This window comes from Equus quagga, unplaced genomic scaffold, assembly GCF_021613505.1.
Source record: "Equus quagga isolate Etosha38 unplaced genomic scaffold, UCLA_HA_Equagga_1.0 203_RagTag, whole genome shotgun sequence".
In the NCBI taxonomy this organism is placed as follows: domain Eukaryota; kingdom Metazoa; phylum Chordata; class Mammalia; order Perissodactyla; family Equidae; genus Equus; species Equus quagga.
Genome location: NW_025798627.1, coordinates 8,322,077 through 8,342,711, shown reverse-complemented (window position 1 = coordinate 8,342,711; position 20,635 = coordinate 8,322,077). Strand labels below are relative to the sequence as shown.

The following is a 20,635-nucleotide window of genomic DNA, read 5'->3' as shown; positions in this document are numbered from 1 at the left end:
ACAAACTGACAAGCAAAATTACGCAGACTAAATGAACAGGGTGAGAAGACGCAGCAGTATTATAGGATTATTTACAGAGGTGGTTTTTTTTGGCTAATCAAGAGCTCATTTAGTGATTTTTTTTTGTTTTCTTCACTGTATTATACAAAATTTTATTTAAATATTTTTCTTTGATCAAGGTAATACATGTACATGATTTAAGAAACAGCACACAAGGCTTGTAGTGAAACTCAGCAGTTCCCCTGCTCCCCCACCACACCCCAGAGGCACTGCTTTCAACAATTTTTGGCTATTTCTTGTAGTATTTACTTTTATATTTCTTTTTTAAGTTAAGCATATTTTAAAATACATAACCCTTTTACATAATATAGGAGCCAAAGCTACGTAAATAGGTTGTACAAAAAAGTTGCACTCCCATTCCTGCCTCTTTTTACCCTGTTTCTCTCCTCAATGTAAGTAGCTTTATTAGTTTCTTTTTCATCCTTTCAGTGTTTGTTTACGCACACGCAAACAAATATAAATATATTTTCATCTGTTTTTCAAAAGATAATAGGTAGCGTATGTCTACGTTATTCTGTATTTTGCTTTGATTTTAACATGTCGTGGAGACCTCGCTGAATTAGGATGTGCACATCTTCCTCATTATTTTTTCCAGCTGTACGGTCTTGCATTGTGGATATACCGTGATTCATTTAACCAGACCCCCACTGATGTTCCCCATTGAGTTGTTTCTAGTCTTTTGTCATTATAAATAATACCACAGTAAATAACATCATACATATCATCTGTTGATTCTGAGATGTACTTTTTTTAATATTTTAACGTCTTTTATGTTGAAGTATAACTTAAAATTGATGGCTTGTCATAGTTCAGTTGGCAGAAGTCTTTCATATCTGTGCAGGTAGCTCTGTGAGATGGATTCCCAGCCAAGGGATCTCTAGGTCAAGGGAAAATGAATCTTTGTGTCGGTAGATAGACAAATGCATTTTAATGTCATGTAGCCTTAAGCATTCATCTTAATTGGCCATTTTGGTCATTTTGTCCAAAATTGTTCCTACTGATCCATAAAGGGATGTCATGGAATAGAGTCCTCCTTGATTTTTTTTTTCCTTTTTCAGTATATGATAATCATTACATACTTATTGGGTACTTTCTGTGTGGGGAGTTCTTAGGTAGTGGCCTTTTAAAATGTATAATATAATTTGTATATTTCCCTGATGTTAATTTAGAAATGATGAAAAGTCTCTTTTTCATGATTTCAGTGTTCATTATAAATGTCTTATTTCTAGTATCAGGCTTTCAGGGTTATATGTTTTGGTGGAAATTTATAGATTGAGATGCCTTTAGAATAAAGTGTGTTACTTTCTCAAGGTTTTCTCTCTCTCCCACTCCCCTCAGGTCAAAATGTGGAGAAAGAGATGAATTATCCCCAAAGAGAATTAAAGTGGAGGTATGATTATGTATTATAATTTCTTATGCTAATAATGTTTGCTTACTAGTTCAAACTGAAACAAAGGATCGTCCCATAAATGAGTGAAAAATGTGAATTGTAGAATCTTAAAAATAATACAGAGTTTTGTTGCTTTGAAGTATCTATGGTAACTTGAACTGTGATACTCAGTTCTTAGCAGGAAACCACAATGATGAGATTGATGTTCAGTCGGTTATCAAAGGCCGATTTGTAAATAGGTGTTTCTTACAGATTTAAAACTCTTTACTGGTTAAACTATTCCTTTTGTAATCTTACTTACATCATTAGTCAACTCATTAAATACCTTCAGAGGAGCTAAGGTTTAACTTCTTTATATTAACTCTCTGAGAGAAATGACAATTTATAGCTGCAAGTTACAGAGACTTTCCTGTTCTTAAAGCCTCTTTTAGAAGATCACATTGAGGGTGTCCTTGTGATTTTAGACCTGCAAGTGGCAAGGTGAGAATTGAGCAAGAAAATTGTGCTTTTCGTAGGGCTCTCAGAACCGTAGAATGGTTTCAGAACTACTGCTCTTTAATTTAGAGTGAGCACTTTTTTAAAGGCCAGTCAGCAGCAGAGTAGAAATTTGAAGTCAGGTGGTTCCTTCCTTTTTTCCCTGGGCAGGGGATGGGGGTCAGTACTCTCCTAGTCATCCATTATTTAATTTCAAGTTAAAGCAAATAAGCTGTGTTTGACTATCCTAAATTTCCATCATCAAATTAGCCTTACTAAGCCTCTGTATGAAATAATCTTTCATTCGGAGCAAAGCCAGAGTTATCTTTTAAAAACATAAATCCCTTTCTTACTTAAATCTTTCTGATGGCTTTCTACTGTACCTAGAATAAAATCTACACTTTTTCCTGAGACATCTCATACCCTGCGTGATCTGACTCTGGCTTGCATCTCTGACGTCGCCTGCTGCCACGCTTCCCCATTCTTACTGTGTCCCAGCTGCGCTGACCGACTTTTTGTTCCTGAAACGTGCCAAACTCATTTGTGCCTCAGCACTCAATGTTTATTCCCCTTACCTAGATCTTTCTTTCGATCTTCACGTGCCTCCAGCTCATAGCTCAGAGGTCCTTCTGACTTCCCCGCTTCCCTTTCTAAAGGGGCACCCTTACCCCAAAATCACATGTAGGCTTATTCTCCTGGTTTGTTCTGCTTGCTTTTATAGATCTGAAACTACTATGTATTTGTTTTTAATTTATTATCAGCCTGCCCCATTAGATGAGAATACAGCACTTATCTGTCCGTCTTCCTACTTTATATTCAGAGTTATAATAGTACCTTGCACTTAATAGGCACTTTATAAAATCTGTTAGATGAACTAATAAATGGGTATGGATAAGCATCATTACTTCTAAAACTTTAGTCTAAAGCACTGGTTCTCAAAGAAAGAAGAATTTTGTCGGAAAAGGGGCATATTTTAAAAAATTATGCTTATATTTGTAATCTGCCTCATTATTAGCTCTGGAGTAATGATTAAAATGTGTTAGCCTCAGATACCACTCGGAAGGTTTATTGAAATTATCTAAAAGGCCATTGAAAGATGATCTAACTGGTGACATAGTTTTATCCTATTGCACCCCTAAGACAATGAGTAAGAGGATCCCTGTGGGTTTAGCTGTTAGCGACTCTGCCACCGAGAGGGAAAGCAGGTAAACAGAAGCTGCTAAGAAGGCATTGCCTTGGAAGGATTTACAGGAAAGAAGATAGAAAACCCACCCAGTGGCCAGGGGAAGTAGTGGGCTGCTAGGCTGGAGATTATGTCCCCCTCTCTGTCCCGTTAGCCTCCAGGTCATCGTGATTCAGCCAGCTCTCACATCTCAGCCCCACTTTCCTTTGGTCTGGCTTCAGCGATCACTACTGGACATGGAAGATCGAGATCATGAGGCTCATGGACTGTTTGAGTGATAGTTTTTTCTTGCTAGGCTGTATTGGTAAGTTTTTCTGACCCTCTCAATGGCCCTGGTCTGAAATTTAAGCAAACTGTTTCTTGTCTCCAGTTGCAATGTTTGAGTTTCTTTTCAGTAGCTCAGAGTTGGGTTAGAGCATTAGACGGGACTCTTCTATCCCTCTTAAATATATTCCCCTGGAGATAATCGAAGTATGGTTCTGTAGGGTTAGTTGATTGTTTTACTGGAGTTCACAAAGCCATTTGAACAGTTGTAGATTTAGAATTAAGATCATCAGTGTTTTCTTTTTCTGTGGATAACAGTTCTAACCCTCCCTAAATAGGACAAGGGACCAATCAACCCCATGCTCCTTCAAATGCTCTAATAGACACTAAACTCTTGATTTTGCTTCTGAGAAATAAGTAGGGATTTTAGCTTTGAATTTAGGACAGTAGTTTACCTTTTTTGTTGGTTTGTTTTTAATTTTGTCTTTGCTTAGGCCAAGCACTCATGATTTCCAGGGCTTCAGTCTCTCTTCAGAGCGTGCGCAGTGATGCATGTGCATATGCCTACTCATGTCTATACTGTAATCCTGTGCAAAATAGGCAATATTGGCACAAATCCTTGTCGAAGTTCTCTTGTGGTGCACTCTAAGTCAAATTTGAGATGCTAGAGCTGTTCGTTTGGTTCTGGAAGCTGATAGTGAGGTAGTCAGTATTGGCTGTATAGGGTTACCACTTCCTAAGAAGCCTTCTCACCAAGTATTAGTCCTTTGTCTCTGTCTGCCTTCTGTGTGGCTGCTGGGGAGGGGAGAATTTCTGGCCAGAGAGGAGATGAGGGGAGGCTGGGTTGAGGAGCTCTCATTTGAGCTGGGTTTTAAAAGAAGGGTAGGATTTCAAAAGTAGGGATATGGGGTGGAGGGTGGAGGGGCATTACAAAGATAGACTAGCACGGGCGACGACAAGGGGGTAAGAAAACCCTGCGCGTGTTTAGGGAACAGCGAGACCAGTTTGTCCAGAATACGTGACTGATACATAGGACTTCGTAAGTAAAACTAGAAAGGTTTTACAACTCTTTGAACTTACTGTTTCTCTTATTTCATTTGAATATTTCTTTTGTGATTCTTAGCTTGCTAATTCTCTATTAAAAGAAAGGAATATAAAGATAAGCTTAGCACATTGTAAAGTATAAGATTCCTAATTATTAGACCCAAATTAATGAGACAATTTTTTCTCTTCCTTCTCATCGTTATGTTTCCAGAATCCTTTACAACCACCAATGAGCGTACGTGCCAGGTTGCTGACTTTTTTCTATCTTAAAGATAATTTTTACAGTGAACAAAAAGAAATGTAATGTCCAGGAGATAAAATAGAGATGACATCAAATAGACGTGTAGGGGAAGAGAAACATTTCCTGGCTTGCCCTCATCAGCATGTTAGGACAGAGGAATAAATCTAGTGCGTTGTTCAAGCTCAGGGAGACGTTTTTTTGTTGCTAAAGGCTGTGTTTTCCTGATCTGTTTGTGATGGTTGGGGGGAATGAAATTGTAAAATCCTTGTCTGATTTTCTCCTCTTCTTAAGTACTAGATTGTTTCCCCTTAAGGATGGTTAGCAGTTTATTTGATTGTTTCATTTTTGTTGTTTAATATCAGTATACGTGCTGTAGCGAAGGACTCAGGATAATCTGTCATCCTGAAATAGTGCTCCTTTCTACAGGGCATGGTAGATGTTAAAAAACATAGATATTTTGAGCTTTATTTCTCTACTTCCTAGAATATATGAGATAGACATGGAGGCAAAGCCCCAGCTTCGCGGGGAGGTCTTAGGGTACCATCATTGGAATGAAGCCTCTAGGGGAAGCCCTTCTTCAGCCTCTGTGTTAGTAAATGAGGTTTGGGAACACTTCTCCTGCCCAGGCTGAATGAATAGCTTGTCCATCTGTAATACAACCCTCTGTGTGAACCTTTCAGCTAAAATAAAGATAAATTATGTTTACTCATTTCTTTTTCATCAAGACCCCAAGTCTAGCTCTGGGGCAGTTGTAAAAATAACTGCCTTTTATTGACTCTGTTACATGCCCGTTCCTGCTAGGCATTTGAAATCCATTATCAACGACCTTCTTGCCTGCCCTGTATGGAGGCTTTATGACTCCCATGTCCAGCCAAGAAGAGACCAGAGAGGCACAGGAACTTGCCCCAGTCGCCCCCTTGCTATTTAGTGGCAGAGCCAGGCCTTCAAATCTAGGTCTGACTCCTAGACTTCAAAGCAGTCCCACCTTCCTGGGTGCTCAGGAGCATCCGCAAAGCACTTAGGTGTGAAAAGCACCGTTGGGATTACACCTCCCCTACTCTTGGTGTGGTATGAAGGGCAAAGTGTGCACTGGCCTGGGAGCCTCTGAAGAAGAGGAAAGAGTGACGGTTATCATCTTGGAATCCAAGGAAGCTTATCCAATAAACAGTTTTTAGTTTTGAGTAGAAGATGTAACAGTATAAATTACAATTACAAAATGTATTTAAATATAAGCCATTACCATTTGACAAACTAATTGTTTAGAATGAGGAAAAACTGTGTGTTGGGAAGATAGAGTAAATCAAGAAAAAGCAGTTTGATTTATTTATACTGTACCTGTGACAGAATGTATTTAAGACAGCTTGACAGCTAGTTAAAGGAGATGAAAAACCAAGAGCCAAAGTCCCTGGCACTCTTGTCGTCCCCTCATTTTTTTGAAACATTAGTTAAAAGTGGATTCAGTTGATAGCCTTTCCTTTTCGTTAAGAACGTGTCACGTCCCATGAACAGGCCCCGTCGTTACCTCCAGTGTCACGAGTGACAGCTCAGAGGAGAGGAAGGATGTGTACAAGAAGCAGTTGGCGTTGGCAATGCAGCTGACTCGATGGGCTGTTACTGCTCAGATCTCATCTGCGAGTTTTCTTCATTCACTGAAATTGCCGGAGACTCGGCAAAGAGATGGGAGGTGACAGCGTTCTTGAGCCTGTGTGGGCTGGGAGTGCAAAGCAATCAGAGATAACTGGAGGAGAGAAATAAAGTTTGTTAATAGAGACCAGAAAGCCAGAGAATTGGGATTGGCACTTGCAGAAGAGAGACTTCGGGGAAACAGCTGCTAGCTGTTCCGGGGGCGAGGCGGGGAGTGAGGAAGGGGGACGGAAGGGGGTCAGAATAGCTACCTACGCTGTTACTAAGCATGTTGAAAAGAAAGCGGGTCTAATTTGACGTAGACCGTTCCCCTCTGGACCAGAAAAACAGAAGCCTTACAGTCTGCTATTCATACAGAAAGTGTGAGTAGGGAAAAGGAAAATGCACGTGTGAGGCTGAGAACATCTGCTGGAACAGGTCATTTTAAAGACAGCTCAACAGTGGCTGTAAAGCAGCTCGCTAGTATTTGGTGGGAAGCTTGAGGAGGAATAGGGGCTGGGGGCCAGTGCGATGAGAGTAATTAGGTCATGAACAGCATCCCACCCTGTATCCTTTATTTTCTCAGTGCTCAGACTCAGGGTCTCGCCAGTAAGGGAACACAGTGATTAATGGCAGCAGCCAAGAATGTGACATGAAGATAAATTGTTCATAGCATGGTACAGCTGGTTCCTGAGAAAAAAGCTGGAGAGACGTATAACAAAAGTCCTGCACCAAACATAACAGGAAAGAGACCCGTTTCTTGGGAATGTTCTCACTTCAGTTTCTAAGTCATATATTTTGGGTACTTAAAACCTACCATACATGTCATGAAGTGATAACTGCTCAGTCCTGTAGTTTTCCTGTTCACGATGAGCTGTCAGAGACTTGGGGGTGGGGATCAGAGTGACCAACGTACTCAGTTGCAGAGAGACTGCTGATTACCTGGATATCGTTATTGCATGATTTTATTTCTCTTTATTAATGATGGAGCAGTATCCATTTTCCAAAACCTTTCCCATGTAGAATTTGAAGTTCCCCCTTCAAGCTTTTCCATATTCTCATGGTCAAATGGTCCTGTCAGTAGTGCCACCATGTGTTTGTATAGCAATGGGTACTCTTCCAAGGTTTACCGTTTGCCGTGCTTCATTTAATCCCCACAGGTCTCCACTGGCAGATAAAGCAGATGGTTTAATCTCCTTTTAAAAATTGGGAACTCTGGAAATAATGAGGCTAACTTTCTTGCCTGAGGTCACACATCTAGTTCCTAACATAAGAAGACGGCATCACTCTTTTCTCCTTCTGCAAGCCCCGTCTGAACAGTATTGAGATTTGGAGCTCCTGGGGGTTCTGGCCTGGGCGCACTCCACTCAGGGCCTGTTGATGATCCAGTCTGCTTCTCAAGCCCTGATCTTGCCCCGAGCTCTAAAGTCAGGACCTGCCTACTAAGCTGATGGTATTCATGGAGGTCTCGCCAGCAGATCAGAATTGACGTGTCCCCAGCTGAGTCGTCAACTTTCTGCTCCCTCCTCAAACCTCCTGGTCCTGAGTTCCTTATTCTAGTGAATGTTAGCGCTGAACTCCCGGTCACCCGGTGCCGTGTCTCAGGAATTCATCCATTTGTCTGTGGCGTCTGCCATTGTCTGGGGTTAGCCCACTGTTCTGTCTCCACCACAGCCCTCTAACCAATCTCTTAGCATCCCTGACCCCCAGTGCCTTGTCCCCGTTGCATTCAGATTGGCCTTTCTAATGCATTTCTGATCAGTCTCTTCCTTAAGACCTTCAATGGCTTCTCTTTGCATTTAAGATAAAATCTAGCATTCTTAACGTGGCTTACTTACAAGGCCTCACAGAATTTGGCCTTGCATAAACAACTTCTCCCACCACTCCCTCTTTCTCAGGGTATTCCCTGTGTTAAATATTTTCCAGCTTCGTAAGAGTATCCTGTTCTTTTTGCCTCCAGGCCTTTATATACGCTGCTCTCTTTCCCTAGAGAACTCTCTTTTTTCAAGTCTCAGCCAAGACGGCAGGCCCTCTGGGAAGCCTTCGCTGACACATGTCCTCCGCTGGGCTCCGGATCTGTGTCCATTTCCCTCTCCAGACTGTATTTGTCAGGGGGGCAGGAGTCATTGTATCCCCAGCATTGAGGAGGGTATAGAACCTGTTAGGCAAACGAGACATTTTTGATGAATGAATAAACAAGTGCTTCCAGATTTCCATTGTTTTTTCACTAAAACACTTCGTCACCATTATAGTCAATATTCTCTTGCTGGTTTTAGAGTTAAATGCCTAGTTCCTGCTCATTCTCTAAAATGTCTGTACTATGTAACTATCCCTAAAGTTTATTTTATTCCCCGTATATCACAGAGATAGTAAGTCAGTTATAGCGTGCTGCTTTTACTCAGATTAAGTCTGGTGGCTTTTTGAGTGAGCTTAATAAATATCGGTAACAAACATTTATTGGGTAATTTCTCTGTGCCATGTACTGTGGTACTGTTGTTATCCCCATTTTGCAGATGAGGAAACAGACAGATGAAACAATCTTTCCAATATTACAGCAAATAAGTGGCAGAAATGGATTTTTAACTCAGTGCAAATCATCGAGTTAAACCAGTTCAGCTTATGAAACAGCCATAAGAGAAATGCCTCTGTTTACTGTGCAAGTTTCATAAAGGTGGTGACTGGGATTTTCTGGCTCAAGCATCTGAAGCTGGTGTTTGTAGCTGTAAAATGAGGGAAACGCAGGATTGTTTGTGTGAGGATTAAATGAGATAAAAATGTAAAATACAGAACATAGGCAGGAACTGATAGATTGTAGGCACCTGAAAATGGTAGCTGCTCTCATTGGTGTTGTTTTCTTCTGCTGGCTTACCTCACTGAACTTAGAACTTAAAGGAGAGTTTGCTAAAGAGAAAGTTCCATTTTTTAGGTCTAAATAAGTTCCTAGGAGAACAATGAAATGACCAAGAAAAAGAACACTTTTCGTTTAGATTTAGAGTATATACACTTGTAGCAAGTTCATTCTAGCTCAGCTAATGATTATATTCTATACATTCCGCTAGGCCACTGGTCCTTGGTCTTGTAGGAGGCTAGAAAGATGGCTGTTTTCAATACTTTAAAAATACTGATTATATCTAGACCCACCATAAAGCTACACATTTTACATCTCAAGATGTAAAATTTATTTGCTCTTGACTCTATTTTATTTCCTGTCTTTGAATTTTAGGAGGTGGCAAATTAATCATTACTTAGGAAATGAATTTTGGTAGATAAAGTATTTGAAAACATGAGATCTGCAGTGGAGAAATAATTTTGTGAAAAGACCCTGATGGGGAAAAATTTTTGAACCAGTATCTCATATTTCAAGTAAAGTTAAATGTTTTGTTACTATTACATCTTTTTCTGCTATGTTATTGTAAGAACTTTGGTTTTTAATGATTCACTCTTTGCTACAAATGTATAGCTTATCAAACAAAGGGAGAAATGTTCTGGAGGTGAATGACAATTTTTGTGAGAAGCCCTTTAATAGTTTTCGGTAAAGTTACTAAAACTATGCTATCGTGATGTTTGGTAGTTATAAATTTCATGTGGCACTCTCAACAGGCAGGAAAAAAAAACCTTGAAAAAAGTAGTAGATGGGATTGGCAGTAATATATATAAAGTATGAAACAGAAATAGTGTAAGTGGAAGTGTTGTCCAGGTATAGAGTTCCCCCAGTAGGCTCTAATTAAATATGAATTCAGGATGTATTGATATCCCTTCTTGAGCAGTGACCTCATGCTAAAGGCAGTATCTCATTTGCTTTGTCTAGTTGGTCCTTAGAACAACCCTAATGGATAGGTTCTCTTATCCTTATTTTTCATGTGAGGAAGCTAAGGTTCAGAAAGTTTCCGTTACTCATCCAGCGTCACATAGCTAGTAAACGGTGGAATTGGAGCATGTGTACGCATCTGTCTGATTCTAAAGCCCCATTGCCTGTCATGTGATATGGTAACGGAGAAATCACAAGTCAACATGGAAGAATTCTTCACAAATTCAGATTGGGATATTGGGTAGCACTTTAAAGAAAAGTTACTTTGGATCTTTACCACATCCTATGTAACAAAATAAATTCCAAATGGGTTAGAGAGTTAAATCTAAAAAACAAACAACAAAATAAAAACTGGAGGGTAGATTTGAGTACTTATCAAATCTCTAAAGCAGAATGCCTTTCTAAACTTTATAGCAAAAGAAGAAATTGCAAAATAAAATATAAGTATATACAACTACAGTATATAAAATTAAAACGTTTTTTGAATATCAAAACAATATAAATTGGCAAAGATTAAGAAAACAACACCACGCAGTGCTGGCAAGAAATACTGTCATGTATTGCGGATGGTATGATAAACCAATAAAGGCCCTTGGGGAAAGTATGTGAAAGACACAAAAATGTTCATCCCTTTGCAGTAATTCTGCTCCTGGGAATCTATTGGGTAGTCTAAACTATGAAAATGCTATTTCCATGGAAATATTTTTGCAGTGTTTTTCATAAAACCAAAAATGAGGAAAACAATCTGTCCAAAATGAGGTTAGTGATTAAATAGTCAAACCGCTAGATGAAATGTTTATAACCATTATTATCAATGATCATGAAGTTTGCGTTCCAGTGAAAACAATATGGCTGTATACTTTATCTTTTTCACTTGTTTTTACTTAGGTTACAACTGTAGAAATAAGATAATTATACCACAAAAGACTGAAATAAAGTATTATACATTAAAATCTTAATCATGATTACTCTGGTAGTAAGATTAAGGTAGTTTTCTTTGCTTTATTTTCTGAGTTTTTGATAATATGGTTATTTTATGTACAAACTCTAAGTGAAAAGGACTTATTCTTTAACCCACAGGATGGGTTTCCAGATTTCCAGGACTCCGTGCAGACGCTTTTCCAGCAGGCTAAAGCCAAGAGTGAAGAACTCGCTGCTCTTAGTTCACAGGTAACTTGAACCATCAGTTAATGTTTCATACTAGTATCTGTAGGTTGAAAAATAAGTGGCTGCTTCAACTAGCTTCAGTTTTGTGTCCATGGCCTGAATTTATTTCTGGTTGTTTTTAAAATGTCATCTGGTCACAGCTGTCTAAACAAGATAGCAGTAACAAGTTGGTTTGATTTGGGTGATGAACAGAATCTGATACAGTGATACTTCTTTATTCTTTGTACTTTTGAAGGAAGTAAGACAGATTGTCTTCGTAAGAAAACTCAAAAGAAGCAATTCGATACCAGGAAAACAGCCCTGTTGACTATGGTTGTGTGTAATACAACTCTGAGATCAAATAGTACTTATTCTCAATAAAATATCAGCAGTCAACATTGTAGCTATTGTTAAATCATTTCAGTTCATGGATAATGAAAAATTAAGTTAATGTGTAGCTTCAGGTACTTTTGCTATTAAGTGATTAATTGTGTCTGCTGAGATTAAAGTTTTAAAAAGGCATTTCTGCAAACATCACCTTTTAGAAAGCACTGTAAGTCTTATTCCTGTTGGTCTTCTCCCCAGCGACTGCTTTTGGTTAAATTTAGTAGTGCCAAGTTTGGTTTTTTCATGTTAAGAGGATGAAAAATACGTTTCCCCCTCAGAAATCTTACTGAAATTTTATCAATTAATTAATAACACCTTAAGTGAAGTTATGGTTCTTTTTGATGTGGTTTATGTACATTCAGAAAAATAGCATGACCTTCTATTCTGTTGTGTGAATTAGTCTTCTTTCCCTATTGATTTTTACTGCTGTGAGAAGGGATTTTTTGGTACCTAATTTTATATAGCAGCTTCCTTGTACTCCTCTTTTGTAAAGCATGGTAGTGATTCATATCTGCATTTTAACTATTACCTCCTTGGCAAAATATCACAAATCCACTGCTTTGAATATCACATATAAGTAATTTAGAGCCATGCATAGAGAAGGAACTTAAAAACACATTTAGAGATAAATTTATATGTCAGCCGGCTAATCATATATTTTAAAACACGTCTTTTTATGATTGGTTGGAAAATGCTGCAGTTTCATTCCATGCTAGAGGTGAAGATCTTCGTTGGCACTGATGTTTTTCTGCGTAATTTGCATTGTTTAATTTTAGTGGGAGGTGTGTTTGTCTTGTTCTTCCAGACAGCCGTTTTACACCTTTTTTCCCCCAAACATACTGTCATCGTATCAGAATCTGTGTAGTGCCAAATCCTAAAATAAAAATGCCAAGATTTCACCCTATGTGTTAGAAGCAGTTTATAGCAGATGTTGCTGTTGCTCTGAGGTTCCTTTGAAAAAAAATCTTTTGAAGGACTCAGTACCTTGAAAAACATAGCTAAGGTTATTTTGCTTTTGGGCTGAAATGAAATTCCCTTTATAGGATTGAGCAGAAATTGTTTTTTGTACATTATGTTTTATATGATGTAATATCAATGCATATTTATGGAACATGTACACCACATGAACTGTGAAATAATTTTAATGAATACTAAATATATTTGCTGGAGTCTGAAATTGGCATCTTTAAACCATTAAAAAATCTAGAATGTTTTAGTTCCTGATTTTATTTTTGCTTTACTTACTAGCAGCCTGAAAAGGTGATGGCAAAGCAGATGGAGTTCCTTTGCACCCAGGCTGGCTGTGAGAGGCTGCAGCATGTGGAGAGGAGGCTGTCCGCAGGACTTTACAGGCAAAGCTCCGAGGAGCACAGCCCGAACGGCCTGACTTCTGCTAACGCTGAGGGCCAAGGTACCTCTCTAGGATCTCCTACGCCTTTGGAGCCAGCTGCCACGTGCACTTCAAAGAGAAACAAAAATTTGCTGATTTTTAAATCTTGATATTTTATAGAGATTATTTTATAGGCTCTTTATTAAAATTAATGTTTAAATTGTCCCTTTTTCAAAAAATGAAAGAATTCATCGTATAGGTTTAATTTGTAAAGTTTTGTTCCTCCTGTTCTTCACCTTATTATCCCTAAACAATAGCTGGCATGTGCAGTTGACGTGGATTTTGTAAAGGGTGGGTGGGAATGGGAGATGTGTAAACAGTACAGATAGTTTACCCAAAGAAACGGATTCCATGAGAGATGTTTATCATTTTTTAAAAGATCAAAACTTCGTATTCTTTTAGACTTCAAAAACAGATTTGTCTGTGAGATTTATAACATTTGGTTCCTAAGAGAGTAGGGTAACTGCTTCTAAAGTATTATGACAAGAGAACAGAGATTTGAGGAGATAGTGTAAGAATGGGAAGACTTGAAGGGATTTTGTCTTCTTTCAGGCTTCACATTGGCTTGCAGGCCCTATGAAAATATTTCGTGTGGTGTATGGTAAACTCTTAGGTTTTCAAAGCTATGATTCATGAATATTTTTACCATTTTAAAAATTATTTCAGTTTTTTGTATTCACATATGAAGAAAATCCCAAGTCATTGTCATTCACTCATTCGACTCAAATTTTTCAGTGTCTCCTGTGTGCCAGGCACACTTGGAGTCACCGAAGATGCAGCAGTGAACAAGATGCAGACCCTTCTCGCCTGGCACTTACCCTCAAGTGGAGGGAGATGTACAGTATATAAGTGTAGAAATATATCCTCTAGTTTCAAAAAGTGATGTGTCTGAAGAAAAACAATAATTTTGTAGGATCCTTTTTTATATATTATTGTTGTACTTTTCTAGAGAGTGGTTACTATTGCCAAGAAAATAAGATTTCTTTCTAAGTAAGAATACCGTCTTAGCCAGCATTCTCCACCTCTAGGGTAAAATATTACCTGTGTCAGCAGATCAGAGTATTGGAGGAGAAGAACGTTCTTCTTTTTTTAAATATTACAGAAACTTTTTAGTTGAGGTCTTGTTTGACTTCTCCAGTCATCCTTGACAGTTAAGACTTAAGAGTTAAGAAGCAGAAGCGTTAGTGAAAGATTCAGTGACTCTGATTGTGACACTGGGATAATTCGGCGTGGGGTGGCAGTTTGCTAAGTGTGATGGATTTAGGTTTATGACAGAGGATAGGATTTGCTGTTAAGCATTTTTTACTGGATGCCTGTTAATTCTGTTTTTTCATGGATTTGCCATAGGTTTCGTTGTTTTTAATAATAGGCAATTGGCTTGAAGCCATCTCTGTCTCTCTAGTATTTGTTATTATGTAGTTAATGACATGCACTGGTAAAATGGTTGCACTAGTAAGAAAATGCCTTACAGGGGGATGTATTGTATGCCAAAGTTGAGTGCCTACTGGAAATCTCAGTCGTTTGTTTAGTTCATGTTTAGCTCTTAAAAATGTCCAGGTAGAATTGTAAACCTTGGGACTAGCATGAATTGCCATTTTCCTTCTAAATGATTGTTTAAAATATTTCTCCAGCTATTTATTTAAATTCTTCAGTGCCTATTGACTTCTCTTACTTCTTTTCTAAGGAGTGTTCAGGCAGTTTGTGAAAACTTGTTTTTTGGTTTTTTTTTTTAAAGATTTTATTTTTTTCCTTTTTCTCCCCAAAGCCCCCCGGTACATAGTTGTATATTCTTCGTTGTGGTATGTGGGACGCTGCCTCAGCGTGGTGTGATGAGCAGTGCCATGTCCGCGCCCAGGATTCGAACCAATGAAACACTGGGCCGCCTGCAGCGGAGCGCGCGAACTTAACCACTCAGCCACGGGGCAAGCCCCCTGAAAACTTGTTTTTAAGAAAAACCATGGTGTGTTTCTAATGTTATTCATGTTTTTTGTTTGTTTGTTTTCTCCTTTTCATTAGGAGAAAGACCTTTGAATCTCCGAATGCCTAATTTACAAAACAGACAGCCCCATCCTTTTGTGGTGGATGGGGAGCTGGGTAGACTTTACTCCGGGGAGGCGAAGTCCCACTCGTCAGGTGAGAATGTGCGATGTGCTTAGAGAGTAACACTGGAATAAAGCAACTTTAGATTCTGTTCTCCTACCTCCTGCTGTCTCCCCCACACAGAAAAGGTCCTTACTAACCATGTTACTCCTCAGTATTTCTCCCCTGGGAAATACTAGATTGCCATCATAATAGCCAGTCTTTATGAACATGACATTCAAAGAACTGAGAGGGAGAAACTCAGGAAGGTTGAGGTTATTTTAATTAGCGATTACATGCATGGTGACTTTTATACAGAATTTTAAACCAAATAATGAATGACTGGTTTGTCTCTTTCTGGCCTTTCCTGATATGAAATTGATGATTATATTTTTGCTCTCATGGTAAGAAAACCTTGTGTACCCAAATCTAAACTTTTCATGCAGATGCATTTTGGGGATGGTATTCATATCTCAGAAGTAAACGGAACTCCATAAAAGGATAAGCTGTTCCTTATGATATTTAGACGTTTACATATTTTTACCCAAGTAAAGTGAGTTAGACAAAGTTAAAGTATTAGAGACCAACGCCGATTGAAAGAACCTAGTATCATTCAGTCCTGGAGTTAAAGGAACTTTAGGAGTCACTCGAAGTCAGTTGCTGCATCTGTAAAATAGGAATCATTTCGAACTCATAGACTAGTTACGGGGATTGAACAAGATAGTGTGTATGAATGGCCTTGCTGCTAGGAATTCAGTAAATGGTAGCTACTATTTTCGTTCTTCCTCTTATGCTGAATTTAAAGTCCGCTTCGGTATAGAGGGAGTAAATTCAGAAATTGAGTTGCCTAGTTTCAGATAAGCCATTAAGTATTGGTTACTTTTCTAGAATCCTTTTTTAAGTGTGTGTGTGTGTATGTGTGTGTATATGTATCACCCAGTATTAGCACTTGACGGGAATATTACCTTTTATTGTCATTCTGTAGTGTTTGTAGAGGTTGAAATAACTGCCCGCATATAACTCCAAGGAATGATTCCTTACACTAGTAGAGTCTTCATTCTTTCACCCCTGTTTCTCCCACCTTAATGATCCATGGCCAGAGAAACTTTTAAAAATAGTTCCATGTTTAAACATGGAAGATGTCTTTCTGTCCCATTTCTTCACTGATAGTAAATATTTTAGCCAGTAATTTTGTTGTATATGAGCAACCAGTTTTATTTTATGTATTTTACTTGTCGCGTTGGACCAAGCATTAAATAAAAATCGATGTTTTATATCCTAAGTGCTTTATATGTATTTCATGATTTGCCTCTCACGCCATCCTGTGTAGGTACTATCTCCATTTTATAGATGAGGACATTAAGGCTTAGAGAGGGTGTAACTTGCCCAGAGATGTATACAGCTAGTAATTGGCACAGATGGAATTTAAATCCAGAATCGTATAAACATAACATTTTTATATGGAATTGCAGAATCGTGAATAGTTGCTGTTTACTCTGGAGTTCAGAGTTCATTTTATAAGTTTGAGTTGGTTTTTTGTGATCCATTGATTTAAAGTGTCAACACACTTTGTGTTTCCATTTTTATGCAGAGAGCCTTGGGATTTTAAAAGACTACCCTCACTCAGCTTTTACTTTAGAAAAGAAAGTCATCAAAACAGAGCCTGAAGATTCAAGATAGCTGTGATTCTCCCACTGTTCTCTGGAAATGGCATCAGATTTAAGGATAATGCTCCATCATAGAAATAAGCCTTAATAACCAATGTTGCCTCATTCAGCTCAAACAGATTTCATAGCCAAAGCATCAGGACTGATCCAGTAGTCTGTGGAAACCAGGAAGACAGAACAACAGCCACGAAAGAGAAAATTGAGAGAATGTTGCAATCTGTAACAGAAATATTGATCCCTTCACATTCCTCTGTAAACCGTTTTATGTGGAAAGGCTTACAAATTAATATTGTAAGCATTCGTTATTTAAGAATGTACAATGTATTTGTGTAATTTATAGAAGCAAAATCTAGATGTTGAGGCCTGTTTGGTCCAATAGATGTGGATACAGTTTATTTTACTTGAAATTTCGTTGTCTACTTTTAAGTGTATTTAGCATAAATATTATTATATGTCAGAGTTTAGAATCTTTGCAGTCATAAAAAAGAACGTTCAAGTGATGTAGTTATTGACAGGGTTGCAATGACTTTGGAAAAATGGAAAGCAAATATTCAATTTAAACGAAGGACAATATTGTGTATTTAATATTTGATAAGACTGATTTTGTTTAATAGGAAATGTGTCATTTTTGGTAGTAAAATGTCATTTTTACTGGCTTAATCAGGCACATTTATACAATTAATAAATAGTGGAGTAAAGTTAAAAAGATGAGCAATAGAGTAGAAAGTCTCTCTTACCTAGTTGACCCAGATTGCATTATATGATAGCTACTTAAGATATAACAAAAATAGGAAGTATAACAAAAAATATTACTTGGGCAGAGAACTTGAAACTAGTAGACTGATGGGTAAAAGCTTGACTTAAACATTGCTGTCTCAGAACGTGTCAAATAGATTAAGACTTAGTAAGTTAACCCTAAATGTGATGAGGACGGTGACTGTTAACAAAGGCTGTAATAATGTAATGGAGTTAGTACCATTTTATCTCCAGAAATTCTTCCCTACATACCAGAGTCAGAGAAACTAGATGGCTCCCTCCAAGGAGTGTCTTCCCACCCTGACCATCACAAGTGTGGACCATCTCTGTATCCACATGTTGCAGGCATATTTCTGGAGGTTTAGTTGACGCCTGTATTCATTATTTATTTTACAATTTCATTTTTTTACACCTTTCAGATTTGTAAATGCAGTTTTTTCTAAAAATTCATTTTAACTTGAAAGTATGTTTTGATTCCCCCTATTTAATCATGGGCTGTGTGCATATATATGGGGGTGTGTTTAAATGTTAATAACATACTTGCATACTTATGTGGATTTCACATTGTAATCCATAGTGGAAAAACAAAACAAATGTTGGTTTAAGAAGAGAAGATATTTCACAGCTCTACCTACTTCCTTCCAGATTCCTCTAAACCCAGATATTGCCGAGAAAAGTGTATTGACTTAGAATATGTGTTTTTTTGTTTGCAGTTATGTTCTAGGTCATAACTGTATAAAAAATATTGTCATAATCTGTTATACTAAAATTCATCAGCCAAACATCATATGAAATGTCTGCACTGTAGTCTCTGATCACTGTCACATATGTAATTGCTTTTTCATTTTGGTTTCTAGAATAGCTTTACAGTAGAAACACCAGTAAACAACTTTTATACTATTAAAAGGCTTTTTTCCCTTCCTAAATGTTTTAATTGTACCATAGTGTTTTGCCTACCGAAGAAGCTTTTTATGGACCTTGCAACTTTGTTGCTAGCTTGAGGTTGATTATTGTGGTTGTATTGTTCACTGTGTGTAGAAAATAGTACGAGTACGATTTAAATAGATTCATTCAGTTTTTAATATTAGCCACAGAACTGGTTAGTATCTCAGTAGTTTCATGAAACGTTTCCTGTATTCTAATCTATTTTGAGAAATTTTGTGGGTTTTTTTTAATTGTGTCTTACAGTTCAAGTTTGTAGATTTTAATAAGCAACAATTTTTAAAGATGCAGTAATCTTCCAACTGATATTTATGTGTCTTTCATGGCTCCCACAAACTGCATCTTTAAATCCATCAGTAAGTTTCCTTAAGTATCATACTTTTCTGGTCTTTCAAGCTTAGTGATAAGGCGGAAGCACAAGAAAATTTTCAGTAGAATACAGTTTTTATTTTGTAAACACTAATGTATTAAACTTGCTATACATTGAAACAAATAATATATATTTTTATTTGAATTGTATATATGAATTCGATGTTATAACTTGTTGATTTTTTCGTTGTGTTAGAGGTATTTTCACTGAACAAGGTCAATTGGTTACCTCAGTATTACAGCCAATATAGCCCAAGGGACCATTTCTCCCCGAGTCTGTGTTGTACTTTATTATGTGAAGTCTGCGTTGCTGTGACTCTTAGAGCTGTTGGTGAGGTGGGATGAGTGCACTTGCTTCCTGTGGCAATAAAGGTTTTCTGTGCCTCACACACTGATGTTTATAGAACTTTCTGCCTTGCACTTTCCACGGCAGGTCATGTTAGCCTGCAGGGCCCCGCGCACCCCTCCTGACTGTTTGAGCTGGGCCTGGGTGTCAGGGCCAGGGCTTATGTCTTGAGTCAAGACTAAATATTATTGTCAGCTACCTTTTTTTCAGGAAAGTTGTTTAGCAAATAGGTGTTCAGTTGACTCTGGTCTGTCAGAGACAGTTTGGTTTACATTGTTCTCACTGATGAGAAGTTTACAGAGACATTTAAAAAACTACCCATCATATAACCAACTAAATTAAAAGGAAGAACATCAGGATTTAACTCTTAGGATATACTAATATTTGTAAAGTGTTAATGGGATTTGGCCTCAGTATTGCAGGCTAATCACAAAAAGTTGTCAACCTGTGGTAGAGAATTAGGAAAAGCCTTGCAACGAGGTGTTAATTGATGACTTGGTAGATTGATGCAGAGCTTCAGTGTGTCCAGCACTGTGCTCGGTGCTCGGTGAGGGTGGAGGCCACAGAAGAAATCTAAGACATGACCCCTGCCCTTCAGGAGCCCAGTACCTGGTGGAATGGGAACTAACATCACTCAGATAGGACACAGAGTCTAGTGGGTTACAGACTGGGGATGAGCAGGGAGCCAACATTGAGGCTCAGCCTGTGTCCAGTAGGCGTTATGGGAGGAGGCACCTTAGCAGAGTTAGTGAGACTTGGCTCAGCCAGGATCTCTTACCAGAAAGGTGAGATGTGACACACAGCCATAGTGGGAGTGCCTTTCACTTTAAGGCCACTTAAAAAAAAAATTAGTTTTATTTTGAATACCAGTTAGATCTGCTTGCCAGGATAATAATTCTTTTGACAGTGCCACCGTTGAACTTGTCAAAAGGCAGGGGAAAAATGTTTTTTTGTCCCTAATTAGTAAAATCTCTTTGGTAAAAGCTTGAGGATTTGGTGATTATGAGGCTACTAGCACCTAGTGTACCTTTGCAATTACAGCTGATGGTATTTAAGACTTAAAGCCTAAATAAGCATGCAAGGAATTTCCTAACACATGGTCTACTCACTTGGCTGCTCAAACGTTTAAGTATTACTGACATAATACCCATTTTGCTGTGACATCACCTGATACAGCACTGAATCTTCGAAACAACATCAACCGCAGTATTAACCTAATGACACTAGGAGGTCTCTCTCTTATAGGAAATGAATTCAGTCAGTAAATGGCTGAAGTTAGAACCGGGCAAACGTGTTGTGTTTGTAACAGCGTGAAGCATATGACCAAATATGGTAGCTGCTGTTTAACTAAAAACCACCTTATGGTCCAGCTGTGCATGGGTGGTGGGTGTTTCAGGGAATCCAAGCTTATTTATTCATTATTATCTGTGGGTGTCCTCATAAGTGAGATTCTCAAGTGGGCCTCC

General features: G+C 38.2%; 1 protein-coding gene across 3 annotated transcripts in view; it reads left to right on the top strand.

The window, feature by feature from the left end:
- Positions 1–19,212, top strand: part of LOC124233472 (NGFI-A-binding protein 1) — a 43,642-nt gene extending 24,430 nt beyond the window's left edge. For 2 of the 3 annotated variants that reach the window (XM_046650586.1, XM_046650588.1), the window contains exons 4-8: positions 1,399–1,450; positions 11,168–11,257; positions 12,869–13,031; positions 15,027–15,143; positions 16,681–19,212. In XM_046650586.1, the coding sequence (XP_046506542.1) occupies positions 1,399–1,450; positions 11,168–11,257; positions 12,869–13,031; positions 15,027–15,143; positions 16,681–16,769 (511 nt within the window). In that variant the 3' untranslated portion in view covers positions 16,770–19,212. The remainder of the gene's footprint in view (positions 1–1,398; positions 1,451–11,167; positions 11,258–12,868; positions 13,032–15,026; positions 15,144–16,680) is intronic. The other variant, XM_046650587.1, reaches the window with a different exon arrangement.
- The last annotated feature ends 1,423 nt before the right edge of the window (positions 19,213–20,635 follow it).